At 42.2% G+C, this 18,336-nt stretch overlaps 1 protein-coding gene across 1 annotated transcript; it reads left to right on the forward strand.

Moving 5' to 3' along the window:
• The first annotated feature begins 10,783 nt into the window (after nucleotides 1-10,783).
• LOC115009809 (homeobox protein OTX1 B-like) lies at nucleotides 10,784-17,748 on the forward strand. The gene is made up of 4 exons (XM_029434065.1): nucleotides 10,784-11,021; nucleotides 13,207-13,442; nucleotides 14,208-14,359; nucleotides 16,261-17,748. The coding sequence occupies exons 2-4, from the start codon at nucleotides 13,349-13,351 to the stop codon at nucleotides 17,044-17,046; spliced, it is 1,032 nt and encodes a 343-aa protein (XP_029289925.1). The 5' UTR covers nucleotides 10,784-11,021; nucleotides 13,207-13,348; the 3' UTR covers nucleotides 17,047-17,748.
• The last annotated feature ends 588 nt before the right edge of the window (nucleotides 17,749-18,336 follow it).

Genomic DNA, 18,336 nt, shown 5'->3' on the forward strand with positions numbered 1-18,336 from the left:
GAAATGAAGTATAATTATCTCATTTTGTTGATTTCTCAGAATAAAACTTTTCCACAAAAACATTTCTGCATTTATTTCTCGTAACAAATGAGACTTTGAGGATCATTGTTCCAATAAGCAGATGCTGCATTGAAGCCCACAGAGTCGTGTGTCTCGGGGGGGGGGTGTTTGTTATCCTGGTAAGCCGTGCTACACCCATCTCCACCCATCCTCCACCTTTAAGCAAATCTAGATTTTCTGGCTCCAGTGACAGACAAAGATCGTGTCCTGGTATTTAAATGTTGCACAATTAGCCATTAACGTTGTGGGTATCACTGAATGTCTCTTGAATGTACAACATGATGCTTCACCTCTGGGTGGAGTAGGATGGTCGTAGCGCTGCAACGCAACACTTGACTTAATTGTCATTTATCTTTTCCTAAGCAGAGAGCAAACTCATCAACTGTAGACGCGCCAGTTTCAGCCAGCTGCTTGATTTTCAACTGCAGGCGACATGTTACAAAACTAAATAAGTCTTCTGGAGCAACAGGAATCATGAAAGCGTTAGGAAAGTGATACATCAATAATATCCACTGTTCAGTACTGGACTACGTGAACGCGTATGAATTACACTTCACGTGTTATGTCTCAGCATTTTAAGCTTTTGCATCGTCATTCCCAACTCGTCCTATACAGACGCACACAGTTTGGTGGTTAACGTTGTGAGTTCAAACTAAAACAACGACCTTCTCGCAATATCTCTGAGCGTGTAATATAGCAAATGACACGTGGAAAATAAAATAAAGCCTTAAAGGTGTAATACGCAGCATTTTCCATCATCACTTCTGACGCCGTCTGCAGCGCTCGGCCTGGAGGCAGCGCGTAACGGGTTGTTTTCTGGCAAGACAACAAACAAATAGGTGATTTCTCAATAAAATGAATGTTTTGCAGCAGAATTAAGGAAAACTACCGGCCCGATGTTCATGAAACTTAGTTACATTTTGGAGCGGATCCGCAACACGGGGCGGATACACAAACTAAGCGAAACAACATCTCGGAAAGTCTGCGAAACGTTTTGTCGCACGTGTTCATGGCGGATCTGCTTCCTTCCCTATTTGTCGTCATGCAAACACTGGAAACACTGGAAATCTTCTCTGTAGCGTCCATCTTGTTTCCACGTTACGACTTAAAGCTCATGAACTCACTGGAGTCGGAAGAACGATTCGGGAAATGGGACCATGTAGGAGCACGTGAATGCAGTGTTGGCGTTGGAGTTCTGCACTCTTTTAGTGCCATTCTAGGTTATTTACTTTTACCGTATGCGTTTAAAATAACATTTAATTGCTATTTAACTCCATGCAGCTTGTAGATCTAAGCCCACACAAGTGTGTATTCTGACTGTGGGTGGCCTGAAACTTTGGCAGCGTCACTGGTTTTGAACTCATATGATTTTAGTGAGTCTCTTTCCTTTAAAAAAGCTTGTTGACCTCAACAACAGAAGAAAGGTTGACTCATCCTCTGACAGCGTGAATCAGCCGCGTTTCATCCCCGCCGCTGAAAGCGTGATCAATGTCTCTCGTGTCCATTTTCTATTAGTAATCCTCCACAAATTGCCCTCCGCTGCAGTTTGTGTATCAGCTATTTGCACTGGATTAATGTGAGTCACTGGTGGCAAGTGTTCAAATCAATGTTTATTAATGGTTTCTTTAAGTGTTTAAAGATTAAGTCATTAACATATTGATGAAGTTTTCGAAGTTGCCCAGGGAGAGAAAGGGAGCCGGAGCTGAAGAGGGTTTGACGAGCTGCTGAACTGACGCCAGCCGGAGAAAAACAAGAGGAAGAAGAAAAAAAGCGAAGAAGAAGAAGAAGAAGCGCTGAGGGTTTCCTGAGAGGCGACACTCACCGATGCAAAGTTTCTTCTGTTTATTAAAATATGACACGTTGCCAAAACAAATTTCACTTGACACAACGCACGCTCCTCAGCTACATCTGCTTGAATTAATATTGAGTTTCATGCGTAAACAAAATGTGAATTATTTCAGGATTTCTAGACGTTGCAGAAGCAGTTTTTCGTGTCGTTCTCGTTGGGATGCTACGCAGTCGACTCAGATTGATTTTACCATTCAGCAGCGACCTGCCGCAGCCCTTTGGCTCACCATGGTAATTCTCTCTCTCACCTGATAAGGTACCTGATCCATAATAAATCAATTCTAATTAGTTTTATGTTTGGAGGGAGGAGGGGGGCTGCGCTTTGCTTAGGGGACTCTGCTGTTCAGCCTCCCTCCTCCCATCCTTCTTAGTTGTTTTTAGCCGCCAGTCATCTGCACACCTGATATCAGTTAATCTCCTGATTATTAAGTGCAGATTATTGATGGAAGGGAAGCGGCTGTATTTGACGCTGCGTCTTGTATCAAGGACATGCAGGTTTTTATTTGTTTTTAGGGTGATTTGTGTGTGTGAGCGTGTGTGTGTTTGGAAGGGTGGGTCAAACATGTCCTCAAAGGTTTCCTGATAAAGGTTTCCTGTGGAACAGTGATGGAATCACTTTCAGGAGCCGCCGGCCGCCGGTCTGCACGACATCTCACGTTCAGGCAGACGAGAGAAGGTGGACGAGCAGCTGAAGACACTGGGACTCACATTCTGAACATTTCTTTAAAGCAGTTTCACCAGTTTTGGTGGCGTGTGATGAAAATGACCAAAGTCATTTGGATTCATCTTCTGTCAATCAACATTGCACAACAGGCATTATATAAATGAATAAAGTTTAAGTTTGAATCCAGAATGCGTGCGGCTGCGAGCGGAGGGCGATATGGAGGAGGACAAAGGTCTGTGGACAGACGACAGAAGCAGCTTCAGGTAACTTTACTAGAACATATTCCAGGTGTGGACGTTATTAATAACTCACGGACACATCTTACAGGAAGTCCTCGTCTCTGTCCTCAGTCCTTACAGTTGTGCTACTATAATGCGTAAAGTTGGCGTAATTACTGACGCTTACGTCGTTACCACAGCAACCCATGCAGATAGGTTGGTGATGTCTGGACGCACAACTCCGATCTGATCTCTCGCATGGCGCGGACGGTCTTAAAGAAGCTAATTGGACTTGCCTGCAGTCCGAACATTAAACCAACACAGACACTGAAACATAAAAGAACTCAACTTAAATGTAACCGCATATAAAACTAAGGTTTGAAAAAGAACTATTGGAAATCTATTCCAGAAGAATTTGAAGGATAAGAATAAATAAATCGGCACAATACGAAGAAGCAAACACGCAGCCTCCCCCATCCCTCCACCGCCGAGACGCCAGGTCGAGTTGGGATTCCCCGGTTAACAATGTGCACCTCATCCCTGCCATTGATTTCTCCACCATTTATTTCTGTTTTGGTTCATGCTCGGGGTCTCTGTATTTGAAAGTTGATGCGCTTCTCTAAAAGACGGATTCATGCATAGACTCCGCTACTTTTGTAGTCTGTGGCGGTTTCATATGATAAGCTTTTTTAGACGTTCAAAATCAATATGTAATCCTGTGCAGGGGCTTATCCCCAGGACTAGGCCATTTGTGAGGCTCTTTGAGCTTTGTTACAGGTCTTCTAGCAGCTCTGTGCTGCAGATTGATTAGCTGCAGTGCCAGAATCCTATCAAATGGCCGGCTCTGATGATGGAGCAAACTCTCTCACCGCCTCTAGTTGACTGGACCTGGAGATAAGGCCGGATGGCAATTCCCTCCCTCCTGCACAGAGAGGGAGCGCTCGTCTCTGCCCTCTGCTCCTCTGGGGCTCCAAACAGGATCAGGAGCTGTTTGGTAGGTGTGCGTTCACGTTTTAGGACATTTAGCTGAGACTTATCCACAGTGACATACAGTGAGAGAGAACCAGAAGTACTACTGTGTGTAAACCTGTGTTTTCTAAAATATATTTGATATCTAAATCTACTCTCCTGCCCACTAGAGTTACTTTCTCTCTTCTATCGTCTATTTCTGAACACTTTCTACCACGTTTATGTTCAGTATGTCTTTCTCTACACTAGTTCTCCATCTCAGCTCCATCTTCTCTGTTCTCAGTGCATTGTGTATCTCACAATCAGCTGTGCGTTGAGTTTGATGCCAGACAAGTTGGGCTGATTTTGGCTGCTGGTGCACCGAGTTGTGCTCTAGTTTGCTCGGCTGCCAGATTGCACAAGTCTGATAATCAGGCAAAGCTTCCAGACCTCGAAATCTCTGACGTTTTCACAGCTTCACGTAGACCTGGTGCCGTGTTCATTGACGGCTGTTTCCCCTGTTGGAAAGCCGATCGGGAGACTCCATCTTCCGATGCCAGAGCAAGAAGAATGGCAGCTGAAAATTGATACTAAAATGGTGACATGCATGGATGTGATTGCAAAAAACTCTTCAATCTAAATATTAATTCCACATTAAGTGATCTCCTCCGAGCAACCGATACTGCAGCTTTCATGTCAATTACAAAATGGTGTTGAGTTGACGGATTCATCACTCGATACGGATTGTTTTAGACCAGATAAGAAACCGGTCACAAACAGAGAAGGAGGACATGAACACAACATCAGCCTGGAATAAAACGACATATCGGGACATTTTTGGGCGCAAGGGCCCAGATCTCATCGGTGGATCCGCAAATGAACCACCATGTTTTGCTATGTTAGCGTGTGATGTGATGTGATAGCATTGAAGTGTAGCACAAGTGGAAATTGTGACGATTCATCAACCAGGAAACGACGAGTTTTGAGAACTGAAATTCACGTCGATCCGTGCAAAAATTGTGAAGATTTCATCAGAACCAAAGTGACCAACGCAAACCACCGAGTTATGCTGCTGCGATGGCTAAATGATGGAAGAGACATCTTGGTGTTCACAGACGCAGCATTTCTGCAGACGCGTCATGCACAGACCGATGACAGACCTCGTCCTGACCCCCGATGTGTACGCCATCTTGTCCCACTGCTAACAACAGTTGCCGAGTTGGATGCTTTTCATTTGGGCAGAATCAGCACCCTTCAGTGCCCTTCAGTGCATTAATGGATGCTAACAGAGGTCATACAACAAGCTGACATGTGTCTACACTTCTCGGGTTCATTACTCTGTTTCTGTTCATTCATTTGTTTCATGTCTGATATTTTGTTCGTCGTAAATGTAGGAAATAAAGTGACCAAAGATGACTCAACAGTTATTATGCTTTTAAAGCGTCTCTGTGAATCTGTTTCACCTCCCTGGTGTGAAAGAACCAACATGTGTTCAATGATCACATGTGACTTTCCTTTACAAAGAGCTGCTTTGCTAATTGTTCTTTAAAAAGCAGCCATTTTGCTCCAAGACATCTGGGAAATGCTTTATCGCCTTCAATATTTCCCCTTTTTTCTTGTTTTGTTGTTAGTCCAGGGAGGGTGACGGGGAGCAGAATCTGTGCATTCCTGCGTGCTTTGCCAGCGCTCACATGGTTACCGCTGCTACGCATTGTTAGAGATATCTGAATGAGCGCTGGCCATGCAAGTTTTAACGTGATTGCCCGAGGGGCAGCAGAGTGAAAGAGCGAAGAACAGAGCCAGAGAGAGAGGTGGGGGGGGGGGGGGGGGGGCATAATCCTAAAAGGATTGGAAGTTAACCCCCCACCCACACACACACACACACACACATCCAAGTAATTTCCTCCACACACACACACACCTCTGTGTTTCAGGGGGTGATGGGTACTGGATGGGGTCAGTTGGTTTCGTGGCTCTGGTGTCTGATTTCTCCCTCCCCTCTTCTTCTTCATTGTTTGCCTTCTTAATGAGGGGGGCGGCGCCACAGTGCCTGTGATTGACGGCTACATGCTCCTCTCTCAGCGGACTCGCTGCTGAGCACTCTGTACTGTACTTGACACTGAATGACGAGTCGTTTCTCATTTCCTGTTTCTGCTGCGGCTCCTCAGGTGTCTGTCAGTCAGAGCTGTCAGCTGACGGCTGAGTGGGTTTCATAACAGCAGCTGAGAAGATCATAGATCTATGGGACCTTAAAGCTAATTGCATTATTATTAATATTATGTCATTTGGGGGACTGAAGGTATCAGGTATCAGTCTGCAGCAAGATTAAAACAAAATATAAATGATCAAATTACTCAACAAGCAACCCCCCCCCCCCTTCCCTTTTTGGAGAATTTACTCTTTGTTTCCCATAAATTAGGTCGCGAACGTATCACAGGAGTGCATCCTCTCAAGAGCCTGAGCTGTAACCTCCAACATCTCAATATGTTTTAATCTCAGTTAAAGAAAAGAAAACTGCTTTCATTTTAACGCTGTTTGTTTTGAACAAGATGATCCTATTTTAATGTCGACTGTGTGTTTTATACGGTAACATTTGTATTTGTATGAACTAAGCTCATAAACTGACGTCATTAAGTTGACCTGCACCGGTAGAATTGTGTGAAGTCGATAAAATAACTAAATGATATATCGTGTTTGATGGATTCTCATACATGACTTGTAAATGAATGAATCTACTTCTGATTCATAGCGTTGGATTCTTTAAGGGAAGCTAACCAGACGTTGTTCTGAGAGCGTGAAGACTAAAGAACAATCCATTGTTGGAACTGTGAGATTAGACATTTTACTGAACGCAGCAGGATTTAGCTGCAGGACTCATACACTGTTTTAAACCCAGCTGTAAAAACAAACCAACAACACATTTCTTCTCCAGCCAGACTTCAGACATACAAGTGTTTTAAAAATATGAATCAAATCTGAATCACTGAATGAAACAGATTCAGTTTCATGAAACTTTTATTCAATTTGTTTAAACTGGTCAAATTGGAAGCTGCAGATCCGAAGGCCTTTAACTCTTTAAATCTGCTCTCGTACTTCCTGTCTTGCATTTCAGTTTAATGAGCCTGAATGTTTTTACTCGTTGACATTATTTTCTGCTTCCTACAAGTGTTTGTTTGTGTTGATGTTGTTTCCCCTCTGTGCAGCAGCTGCCGTCTGCTCCGTCAGCTGCACCGAGCCGACTTCATTACTGAGATGTTTGAAGCAGAAAGAAAGCGTCAGCCGGGTCAAGTGAGTCCATAAATGTGCAGAGAGCTTCTCTCTCGGTCTGCATGTCGAGAGTCACACCTGCAGGTCTGCAGCTGATCCCAATCGATTCAACTATTGATTCTTCACTTTGCGTCGACTGTCTGTATTCTGTATGGATATAATACAGTGTCTTCAAGCTCCTACATGGAAAAGCTAAAAGTCCTTCTTCACCTATAGAAACATCCAGACGTGGTGCAGAATGAAGAAGTGCACAAAGAGAAGAAACAACAAAAGAATCCATATTCTCCAACTTCGTTGAGGACTCAACTGTCAGTTTATATTTTATTATTTAATATTTGTTGGCTGTTTTACACAATATGTGCATTATATCTCTCAGGTTTGTGCATCCGTCCACGTGTCACAACCTTAAAGTGGTGCTTTTTATTTAACGCCATGTGGATGAATTTAAAACACAGGTTGTGTTTAGAGTTTCTTCTGTCTGTGTGTTGCAGTGCTGACTCCACACTTCTAGTGTCATTTAAACATCGTAGTATATAAAGTAAATCTTCCATGTGTGCTCTACTCTGGTGAGCCGTTACCCATAAGTCCCTGCACACCCTGAGGGCTTTCAAACAGTTCCCGTATTTGCAGAAGTCTTCCTGCGTGAATCTGTGAAGACCTTTGAGGCAAAGTTGAGAATTGATTTGTGGTTATTTAAAGAACATGTGACGCCTGTGAGCAGAGAACCAAAACATACACAATAAAGTGTACGTTTAGTTTGGTAGAGATAATCGGGTCACACGCACGTGTTGGACAGTTCTGCAGAATCCTGGATTTAGTGGCGACGTTATAAAAATGTTCTTCCTCTCTGCAGATGGAAACAACAGCTCGGCTTATTTCTGCTTTGAAGCACAAACTACTTCCTGCATTGTTCTGAACTTTGTCACCGGACTGAGGTCTTATCACAATTACCCACAACACACACTGAACACAGAGGCATTCTGGGAAATACATGATTGAGGACGCTGGAGAGGAGACGAGAGGAAATCATTTGTTTTTACATTTAAAGCTGTTGAGGCGGCGCTCCCAGCACACTGTCACCACGGCACAGCCTCAGTGTGTGTGTGATTTAATCCAGTCAGTAAATGTTTTAATACGGTTCAGAGGTTTACTTTTCTAATATCCTTTACCGAGATCATTCCGGCCATGAGGATCTTACACTATCACATCTTAATGTTTTCTTCTTGCTTATAAAGAGGAAATGTTACGTTTATAAATGTCCTACTAACACAACCACACAATGACTACACCTCACTGTCCTATAACACCTTAAAGAATTCTATTTGTAATAATAAAGACTACTACTGAAGTGTTAGCAGATAAAACAGAGGATGTTACATCATCACACGCTCCTCTCTACGTCACCGTCCTGTCACCTCCAGTGTTTCGATCACTTTCGCTTCATGCTCACTCACAAGAAACTGAATTACAATCAGAAGCTATGGTTTATATTCACTTTAAAGGTTGCTGAGCCGGTGGAGACTCTCACCTTCCTTACATTAGTGTTCTATACATCACATGAGAGAGAAACAGTTTCACTGGTTGATGTTCAGCTTTAGTGTCCTCTTAATAACATTAGAATATATATATATATATATTTGCATTCAGCTCAACAACTTTCCGTTTCTTTTTTAAATGCATTTTACAAACCGACACACTTTAACACAGTTTATCAGAAATCACCTCAAAGATCTAAACTTATTCAGACAATCAGAAGTATTTCAAACACTCACAGCAACATTGTTCAGCAGATGATCACGTTACACACCCTCCAGGAAGAAATACTTTCACTATTTGATATTTTGGCCTGAATCTACGAAACCTCCAACATGACAGCTGCGCTTTAAAACCTAATGGAGACAGTTTGGCCCTTTTTAAAACGTTTATACAAATCATTGTGACCACAAACAACTAACAGCTAGTTTAGTTCTTCTTACCTGAGAGTCCCAGCAGAGCAACATCGTCTCCTGTTGAATCCAAACCAGATATGAGACGTGTTTTGGTTCTTCTGGTGTGTTTTCATCTGTCCCATCTTCACCTGCCTGCTGAGCTGCACTCTTCCTTCAGCCTGCAGCCAAACTCACTGTTGTCAGCTGATTTAAAGGGCTTTTCCGCCCTGTTCTGTGTCTGCACGGCAGGTTGTGTGTGTGTGTGTTTTCCCCCCTATAAAGTGTGCAGCAGCCTGGCCGGAGCCTCCTGCATGCTTTCTGACAACCTGGGATTTTATGCATCATAAGCGCCGACAACACAGACGAGAACCCTCTCCAAACTTAACCCCCACCACCACCTCCAACACACACACACACACACACACACACACACACACACACACACACACACACACACACACACACACACACACACACACACACACACACACACACACACACACACACACCTCTTTATGCTGCCTGATCCTTGGATTTGCGGGCTTAGTATTAAGAAAATACTCCTGCAATTTGGGATTAGACCCCCGAAACCCTCACAACAACAATGACTTCGACCATTTGATATCTTGATACTTGTGATCAATTACTGGCTTTGTTGCCGTCGGCCACAGACAATTTCTGTGGGACACACAGAGGAAATGAGACAAGAAAGATTTCCAACATATGCATTTCAACACAACCTGCCAATTGTTTTGTTGTGATTGTGTTATTATGTCCCTGCAGCAGAAGGCCCCCACACGGTTACATTTCTCAACAGGTACTTCCTGCTTACGATTCTAAATTATTATTCGCTGTGGAATTTAAGCAATTTCTTCTCTTATAAATTACTTAATTTATTGTTATGCTTGGTAATGTATTAGGCCTACTGATGTCTTGCAGAAAGTATTGTTAACATTATGCACCCTATACATTTGTTTAATTATATATGGTAGTTAAGAATAAAACACATTCTTTATGATTGTTTAAGTGCAGTCTGTTCATTTAAGTTAAATGTCATTGAAGTTAAATCGCCTGATTCATGACAGCAGCAGCTTTAATCAGCTTCTCATGTTTGACTTTTGCAGTATTTTCGCTGCCAGGTTTCTTGTCCTCAATATTTCTATATTGCTTCTGAACTGAATCAGATGGTTGATGTAGTCGCTGTTGTTCAGGGACAAATATACCTCCTTTTGTATTGCAGTAAAAAGATATTCGGCCAGTGTTTAGTGTTCTGTTGCAACGAACAATACTTTAATGTGGCCTGAGTGTTGTGGGCCTGACGGCGGCCCTGATTTACTACAAACTCAAAAAAGTAATAGTTCACTTGGTTTGCCAAAAACTGCATTTTAAACCTGCTGTTTTAATCTTAATTATCGTTTTATTGACGATGCAGAAAAAATCTCCAATTTGACATTTGTCCTTTATCTCCAGAGGATTCTGGGTTAGCGGGTTCAAATTCTGTTCTAATAGAATTTTAAAAATAAAAATAAAGCACATTATAGACTTCATAATTAATGTTTAATGACAGTAGTTTGTCTTAAATTAGCTAAATGTGTGATTTCTTGCAGGAATGGCAGCCGGCCGATTCTCTCCTCTAACTTTCTGACACGAACGTTCCACTCGCGTCACGTGACGCGCGTTCCATTCGAAAGGGGCGGGTGTTTGGGCGCTAAACTCGCAAGGTGATTGGCCGCTCGCATCCCCCGTAAGGCCACAGAGCGCTGTGATTGGCTCAAAGGACGCAGAGCCGCGTGCTTTCTTGACTCATAGAGGCGCGGGCCTCGGAGACGAGCGTCAATCTCCATCCGTCAACACCGGCAGGAGAGAGAACGTGCGCGGAGGAAGAGTCACAACACGGTTATTTTTTTATTTTTCTGCGTTGAAATGTTAATTTTCTAGTCGCGAAACAGGTGAAAGTTGCACGAGGAGCTGCTGAACCTGCTTTACTTCAACAACTAAGTTTCCTCGATGTGGATATTTCTTGAAATCTGGATCTCATTGGTTTGACAATAAAGAGGAATTTAAAAAACAAAAAGGAGCCTGAAGAAGGTGAGACTATACCTGCTTTATTTCCTTTTTATTTCTCCTAATTAGCGATAGAGTACCAGCATCTTTCGTCTGATCTGACATCAGGGTACTGACATTATATTTAGGGCTACACATTATTTTATTTGAAAGATATTTAAAGTATAATCTACCTGGTTTTTACTTGAAGTAATTTGGAAGCTTTCAAAACGAGTTTTTCTACAACGAAAACACTAAAATAAAATAAGCCTATATATTAAATAGATTTTAAAATAGGTTCAACGATTTGTTTTGTCTCTTAAATAATAATAACGAGGAAAACGAAATATTATATATTATATTATTAAATGCGTGTAACTTTGTTTTAGGTAGACTTTATCTTTATTTCGATGTTTCCTCCGTGGGCTCAGTTCAGCCCGAAGCCTCCTGCTTACCTGTGCTGATAAGAGCCACTCTGCTAATTGTCGCCCTGTAGATCTAATCTAAATTGTAATGGACTTCATTTGCACACAGTTTTGACGCATTTACATTCTGTGATTCTTCTCCTTCCTGCGGTTATGGAAATAAGTCTTTATGTGGCGCGTTAACGCCTCAGTTCAGCTCCACCAGGAGGCCCGCGGCTCCTTTCACTGCAGGAAAAGCTGCTATTAGTCCGAAATTTGAGATTTTACCTGCTAAAAGGATCCCAGTGGATTATGCAAATTCTTATCTAAATATATTGTCTTACACTAATACTAACAGTTCATTATTAATGCGTTACGTTCTGCAGAAAAAAGGAGTAAATCAAAGTTAATCCTTAAAAGATTCGTCTCTTAAAAGGATACGTTGTGCTATTTGTATTCTTTATATATTATATCATGTAGGCTACTTTTATTTAATTACATACAATAACTCTTTACTCATTATTTTGGATTTATCACGTGACACTGTATGTTTAACATGTTTCATCTTGCTAAAAGTGAATTATTATATGTAGTTTATGCATTTTCCAAAGCTTGTTACAATAGCACAAAGTACCACAGAGGACCTATGATATAAATACATTTATATGTTACCAAACAAGTAGCCTAAAAGTCACCACGTGACTAATAAGCAAATACTTTGAGTCTAAAAAAATAATTACCATTTGAATTGTAACATAAACGGCGTTACTGGAAAAACTGGGAGAATATAAAACCCAGGAAGTAAAAGATAAAGTGCATTTAATCGCATCACATTATTACACATTAAAGTCTAAAGTGAATAAATAAGACTTTGACATTCCTGCAGATATCCGGAGGTGAGAAAAGTCTCGAGTGGCCTGTAATGTAAACGTGTGTCTCCACAGGTCCATTTAATTGTGAGCTATTGAATTAATTAAAACGTAATGAAGATCCGAGTGATAACAGGCCTCGTGCATGCGTCCTGAGGACAGTCTCCTGTAATGACGGAGGGCTTGTTGAGCAGCAGTGTTATTATTATTATTATTATTATTATTATTATTATTATTATTATTATTATTATTATTATTATTATTATTATTATTATTATTATTATTAAATAAGAGTGTGTCCCGTGCAGATCAGACTGAGTTTAGTGACATGTCTAGCCTTTAACTGTGTCTTTACTGCATTGAGACTGATGCTCTCTGTAAAGTTAAGGCCTGCTGTCACTTTTTATTCCGCATTAATTAAAGTGCTGGAGTTTCGTCTCACGCAAAGCTTCACGTCTTCCTGTCCTGAAGCTTCCTCCGGCCCTGAACGTCGCTTTTATTTACACGTCAACAGTTAAATGTTATAACAATTTAACGTGCAGCTGCACATCAACTCTCCATACGAACTAAATGTTTCTTGTTTCCTCAAGCTACTTTCCATCAGGTGAACATCGTGTTTCTAATGTCGTGAATTACAAACATCTATTCCATCGATATGTAAAATACAAAGGTTGTTATGTACAATCAGCAGAGTGATTTACATGTTCTCATTGCGTAACAGTGTGTGAGTGTTTCTACACCGCTGCAGTGAAAGTTCCCATCAATGAAAGGTTAAGTGACGGGCCTGTCTGCTATTATAGAGTGTGACTTCTACTCACAGCGTATGTGTTTAGTTATATGCATGTTTTTACAAGGTTGCATTCTGCATTAACACCATTTAAATAAGATATCATGAATTAAATAGTGTGTTTCTACCTCATTTATAGCACAAACTCACCGCGCTTCTTTGTCTCGCAGGAGCCGACCTGAACACCGGGGAGCTGAGCACCTGAACACCGGGAGATCTGCACCTGAACACCGGGGAGCTGAGCACCTGAACACCGGGAGATCTGCACCTTTCTGTCCGTCCAGACTCCGGTCTCCCCTCCGTGCTTCCAGCATGATGTCTTACCTCAAACAGGCCCCGTACGGGATGAACGGGCTGGGCCTGAGCGGAGCCATGGACCTGCTGCACCCGTCTGTGGGGTACCCGGGTACGGAGCCGACGCCGGTTTATGAAGTCCAAACTTATACTAATAAAACATATGAAAAATAAAACTTCCCCACTGCGGTATTAACGACACCAGTGCAGCTTTTTAGAGGATATGTTTCATAATATCCTGTAAACTTTGGTTCTCCAAATATTCTGGTGCTGTGCTGTTACTATAATAATTATATTTACTTTGTATTTCAACGCTGCACGTGTTGCGTCATCAATACGTAGATTATTTTTCACTTCTCCATCTCTCATATTTGTTTTAAAGTTTATAACTCGGTACTGTCGTCTGGTTAGTAAAAAGACGAGTAACATCAAATATAATAAATCATTTTAGAAATCTTAAAGAGACGTTTAGAAGCTGAACAATAAAAGTGTGTGTGATCATCGCGGGGGGGAACTTTAGTTTCTGCATGTTGTTAAAGGTGTGGGATATTAAACTGTCTGCGCTGCTGGTGCATTTAGGCCACAATCAAGTTGTACTTTATAATGTTTGTACTGTTGTTAAGTCTATACATCACTTTAATCGTGATGATAACACGCTCCTATATCGAAGTGCCTACGTCTAAATACGCGGGGGGGGGGGGGGGGACTGGGCATGTGAGAAACTAATAATCACAGCGCAGTGGCACAACACGAATTAAAAAGAAAACTGCATTTACGCGGGACATATCTCCGTGGAACAATGCAGGGATATAAAAGTGGAGTTTAAGTCTTGGACAGAGTAATTAAATATGTGTTTTAAAAAATATGTATTTTCCAGGTAACCCGCGGAAGCAGCGCCGCGAGCGGACCACCTTTACGCGGACGCAGCTGGACATCTTGGAGTCGTTGTTCGCCAAGACGCGCTACCCGGACATCTTCATGAGGGAGGAGGTGGCGCTGAAGATCAACCTGCCGGAGTCCAGAGTGCAGGTCAGACTCACTACTATGTGTCAGGGACGTGAACGTTTTAACTCCATTGCGCAGGAGAAGGAAACCTTTCAAATATAAAATCAAATTTGGGAGAATTCATTAATATTTCCTCTAATTTAAATCTGCTGAAGTTTAATAAATAACGTTGCATACTTGATGTTAAAATGAGCAAACACAATGCAAGAAACGCAGAGATTTAGAGGTCACAGCATTCGCAGCTCAAGTTTCCTTGAAGCTGATAGTTTCATGCTCCACTTTACTTTAAGTCACACAGAGAGTTTCATGCATCTGAGGTTCTGGTGCCACTTTCTCATGAACCTTTCTGTGTGTTCAACCTCAGGCCTCTGCACAACGAGCTCCAGTGTACAAAAAACAAGTATAGTTCAGCTATTATTGATCAAGTAGAGACAAGTCTTTAATGAAAGGGGAGAGTTGGGCTGTGCTGTGGCAGAGTGGAGGACCAGCTTTCTTTAGAACAGGCTGAGAGAGGGTTCTCCTCCCCGGCTGCAGCAGCCCTCTGCTGGGCTTAAAGCTGCAATTATGGCTGCAGCCTCTCTGCTTACTGCTGCTGCTGACAGGCCGCTTTTACCACCAGAGCATTTACTAATTCCCCTCTGACAGGTTATCAGTATTATCAGTATAGTCAGAGTGGCTGTCGTTATTTTTCTGGAAGCTTATTTCTTTTTTTAAACATTGCTCTAATAGGCCCACTGCAAGTTCTACTCCTAAAAGTTCATGTACATATTAAAACAAAACATTAAAACAACTATAAATGTTAGTTTTTGTTTTAGCCACACAAGGTTTTTTTGTGTGTTTTACTGTAGTTTGAATTGTATAAATATATCCCACCATATATATATATATATATATATATATTATATATATATATATATATATATATATATATATATTTATATATATATATATATATATTTAAAGTATGACAAGTCCTGCAATCGATCATATCTTTTAAGAAGCAGACAAGGTAGAAGGTTTTTATCTCAAAGGTATTTTGTCATTGAGTTATTGGTGATTGTTCTGGTTACTTTATTTTGAAAAACCACGGTGGTTGAGTCTACATGAGTTTTCATTCAAACATTTAATTTGACACGATTGAGCAGTTTCCTCTGAGATCTCGCTGCGTTGTTACTAATAATATTAATCATTTTGTCAAATATGTGTTATTCTTATTAAGTGAATATCATTCATTGAGTAAAACAGGTTTACAGGGTTAGTTCACCAACATCACAGAAACAGATATTTCTTCTTTGTTTGTTTTTAGTTGTTTTTTAGTTGCACATAGTTTTAATTTTATTTGTCCAGATTTATAAATATATGTTTCGGAGGTTTCTGCCTCCAACTCAGCACAATGTAGGTGAACAAGTGTATCTTCCCAGAAGGAACTACTTTCTACTGAAGAAATAGTCCCTAATAATAGTGGATTATTTCATCTGTAACAGAGACAAAAGTGTTTTTTAATACGGTAACGCAGCTCTACAAACAGTATTTAATTTACATCTAAACAGGATGCAGAAATCTCAAAACTTGGACAAAATCCAAAACCAAACCAAAATGATCTGCATGTTTAAATGCCACCAAGACAAGAACATGTTTTGTTTTTTAAATGTGTGTGAACTGACCCTTTAAAGTTTTTATGTTGTGCTGAAAGGTTCTGCACATTTACTGGTGTTTTGGTTCTGATGTGGTTCTGCTGCAGTTCATCCACAGAGAAGAGTCTGGATGAACTGCAGCAGTAAAGGTCAAAGGTCAGAGCCCCAGCTCATGTTAGAGGGAAGTGTTTGGAAGTTGTTTAGTTCCCGCCGGCTCCGTCGGGTTTGGCTGTTTTTTTGGTTTTATGACGACATGTGACGTTGACCTTTCGACCTCTCCTCCTTCCTCAGGTCTGGTTTAAGAACCGACGAGCCAAATGTCGGCAGCAGCAGCAGAGCAGCAACAGCGCCAAGGTGAAACCAATGAAGAAGAAGTCGTCTCCTACGAGAGAGAGCACCGGTTCAGAGAGCAGCGGCCAGTTCACCCCGCCGGCGGTGTCCAGCTCCTCCTCCACTTCCTCCTCTACATCCTCCTCTTCCTCCTCCTCCGGCCTCGGCGGTCCCGGCCTGATCAGCACCTCTACCTCCGTCACCGCCCCGGTGTCGTCCATCTGGAGCCCGGCGCCCATCTCCCCGGCCCCGGCGCCAGCAACACTGCCCGACCCCGCCGCCCCCACCAGCGCCTCCTGCATGCAGCGCTCCGTGTCGTCCTCCGGCACCGGGGGAACAACCTCCTACCCGGTGTCGTACAGCCAGACGGCGGCGGCGTACAGCCAGGGTTACCCGGCCTCGGCTTCAGGCTCTTACTTTGGCGGCGTAGAGTGCGGCTCGTACCTGGCACCCATGCACTCCCACCACCACCCGCATCACCCGCACCAGCTCAGCCCCATGACTGGCAGCTCCATGTCGGCACACCCGCATCACCACATCGGCCAGACGTCAGGGCACCACCACCATCACCACCACCCGTCGCACCACCACCAGGCGTACAGCGCGCCCGGCCTCACCTTCAACTCCACAGATTGTCTGGATTACAAAGAGCAGACGGCGGCGGCTTCGGCCTGGAAACTCAACTTCAACGCCTCCGACTGTTTGGACTACAAAGACCAGGCCTCATGGCGTTTCCAAGTGCTGTGACCTCCTGTGTTTCTCTTCTTCTCTGCTTACAAAGAAGTGTTCTTTCTGTTGTTGGTGGTTTTATTTTTGAAGATCCTTTAAACTAATAGTAGAGACATTTTAAGAAAGTTTATTTGTGAACTGAATCGGCGCACGGATGTCTGAAGCCTCGGGTTCAGCTCTGTCGTCATCAGCAGGATCGACTCGTCCAGGATTATTTTTCTACTCCAGAACCCGAGAGAAACTGACCCACGACTCTCGAAGGCCTTTAATAGAAACATTTCAGTGGAACCTGCAAGAGTGAGCAGTCTCGGATCGTCTTTGGGATTATTCTTCAAAGAAACAACATGAAGAAAACATCAATTAGACTCTTTAACGGGCTTCTCCTGAAAGCTTGTTTTCTAAACTCGATGCTGCTTTGATTTCCAGGTCGCTGAAGTTCATTTCTATCTGATTTCCAACTTTAATCTTGTTCAGAAACTCGAGTCCAGCCTGTGGGGTGTTGTGTTTTGGAGATTGAATTGCAGCACTTGTTTATAAAGTGAAAGATTTTTTTTTCTATTTGTTCTTTGCGGAGGAAAAAAAATAAAAAATGTGAAATTAGACACGCAATGTCAGTATTCCATTGAAATCTGAAATATGTACATTTATGTCTTTATAATAAAGTCTTGTTAAAACAAGAGCGGTTCCTGTAAAAGTTTATTTCTACGATGAACGATTCTAGTTTGTCGGCAGAGCAGATCCCAACATCACATAATCTCTGCGGCTTTAAAACCAATTACACTGAACTGGTTTACCTGGTTTCAAGGTGTAAACGGCGCCACATTAACAACGGTTGGATCGCTATGGATTAACAGTATGTCTAATGTGGTTAGTTACGGTTTGATTCATTGATAAATTACTGTTGTTTTTAACCTTTATGTATTCAAGAAGTTTCACCAGGAGCCGTATTTGTCATTTACGCCGTGTTCACACACATTCACACCTGGAAGATGTCCAGAACAAACACGGTGTGAGGTGTCGGAGTCTGAGCCGCTCCGCTGCAGCAGTGGAGGGATTAAACGCTCAAGTCCCTCACATCTGCAAAATCAATTCAGTTCAATGGAATCAGAAAATCAGAAGTTTAACTTTGACAAGTGTGACCGACAGCAAACCGTCTTCATCAAATCAAGTTTGTTGTCATTGTAACATAAATCTCTGTGCTTAAGATGTGTGAATAGTAGAAACAGTAGCTAGTTTACAGTGTAGTTAAGATAAATATTGTTTCTGCAGCTGTGAGAGCGACACAGTGCTGATGTCTGAAGGAGCCGA

Source organism: Cottoperca gobio, chromosome 1 (assembly GCF_900634415.1).
Source record: "Cottoperca gobio chromosome 1, fCotGob3.1, whole genome shotgun sequence".
NCBI classification, from domain to species: domain Eukaryota; kingdom Metazoa; phylum Chordata; class Actinopteri; order Perciformes; family Bovichtidae; genus Cottoperca; species Cottoperca gobio.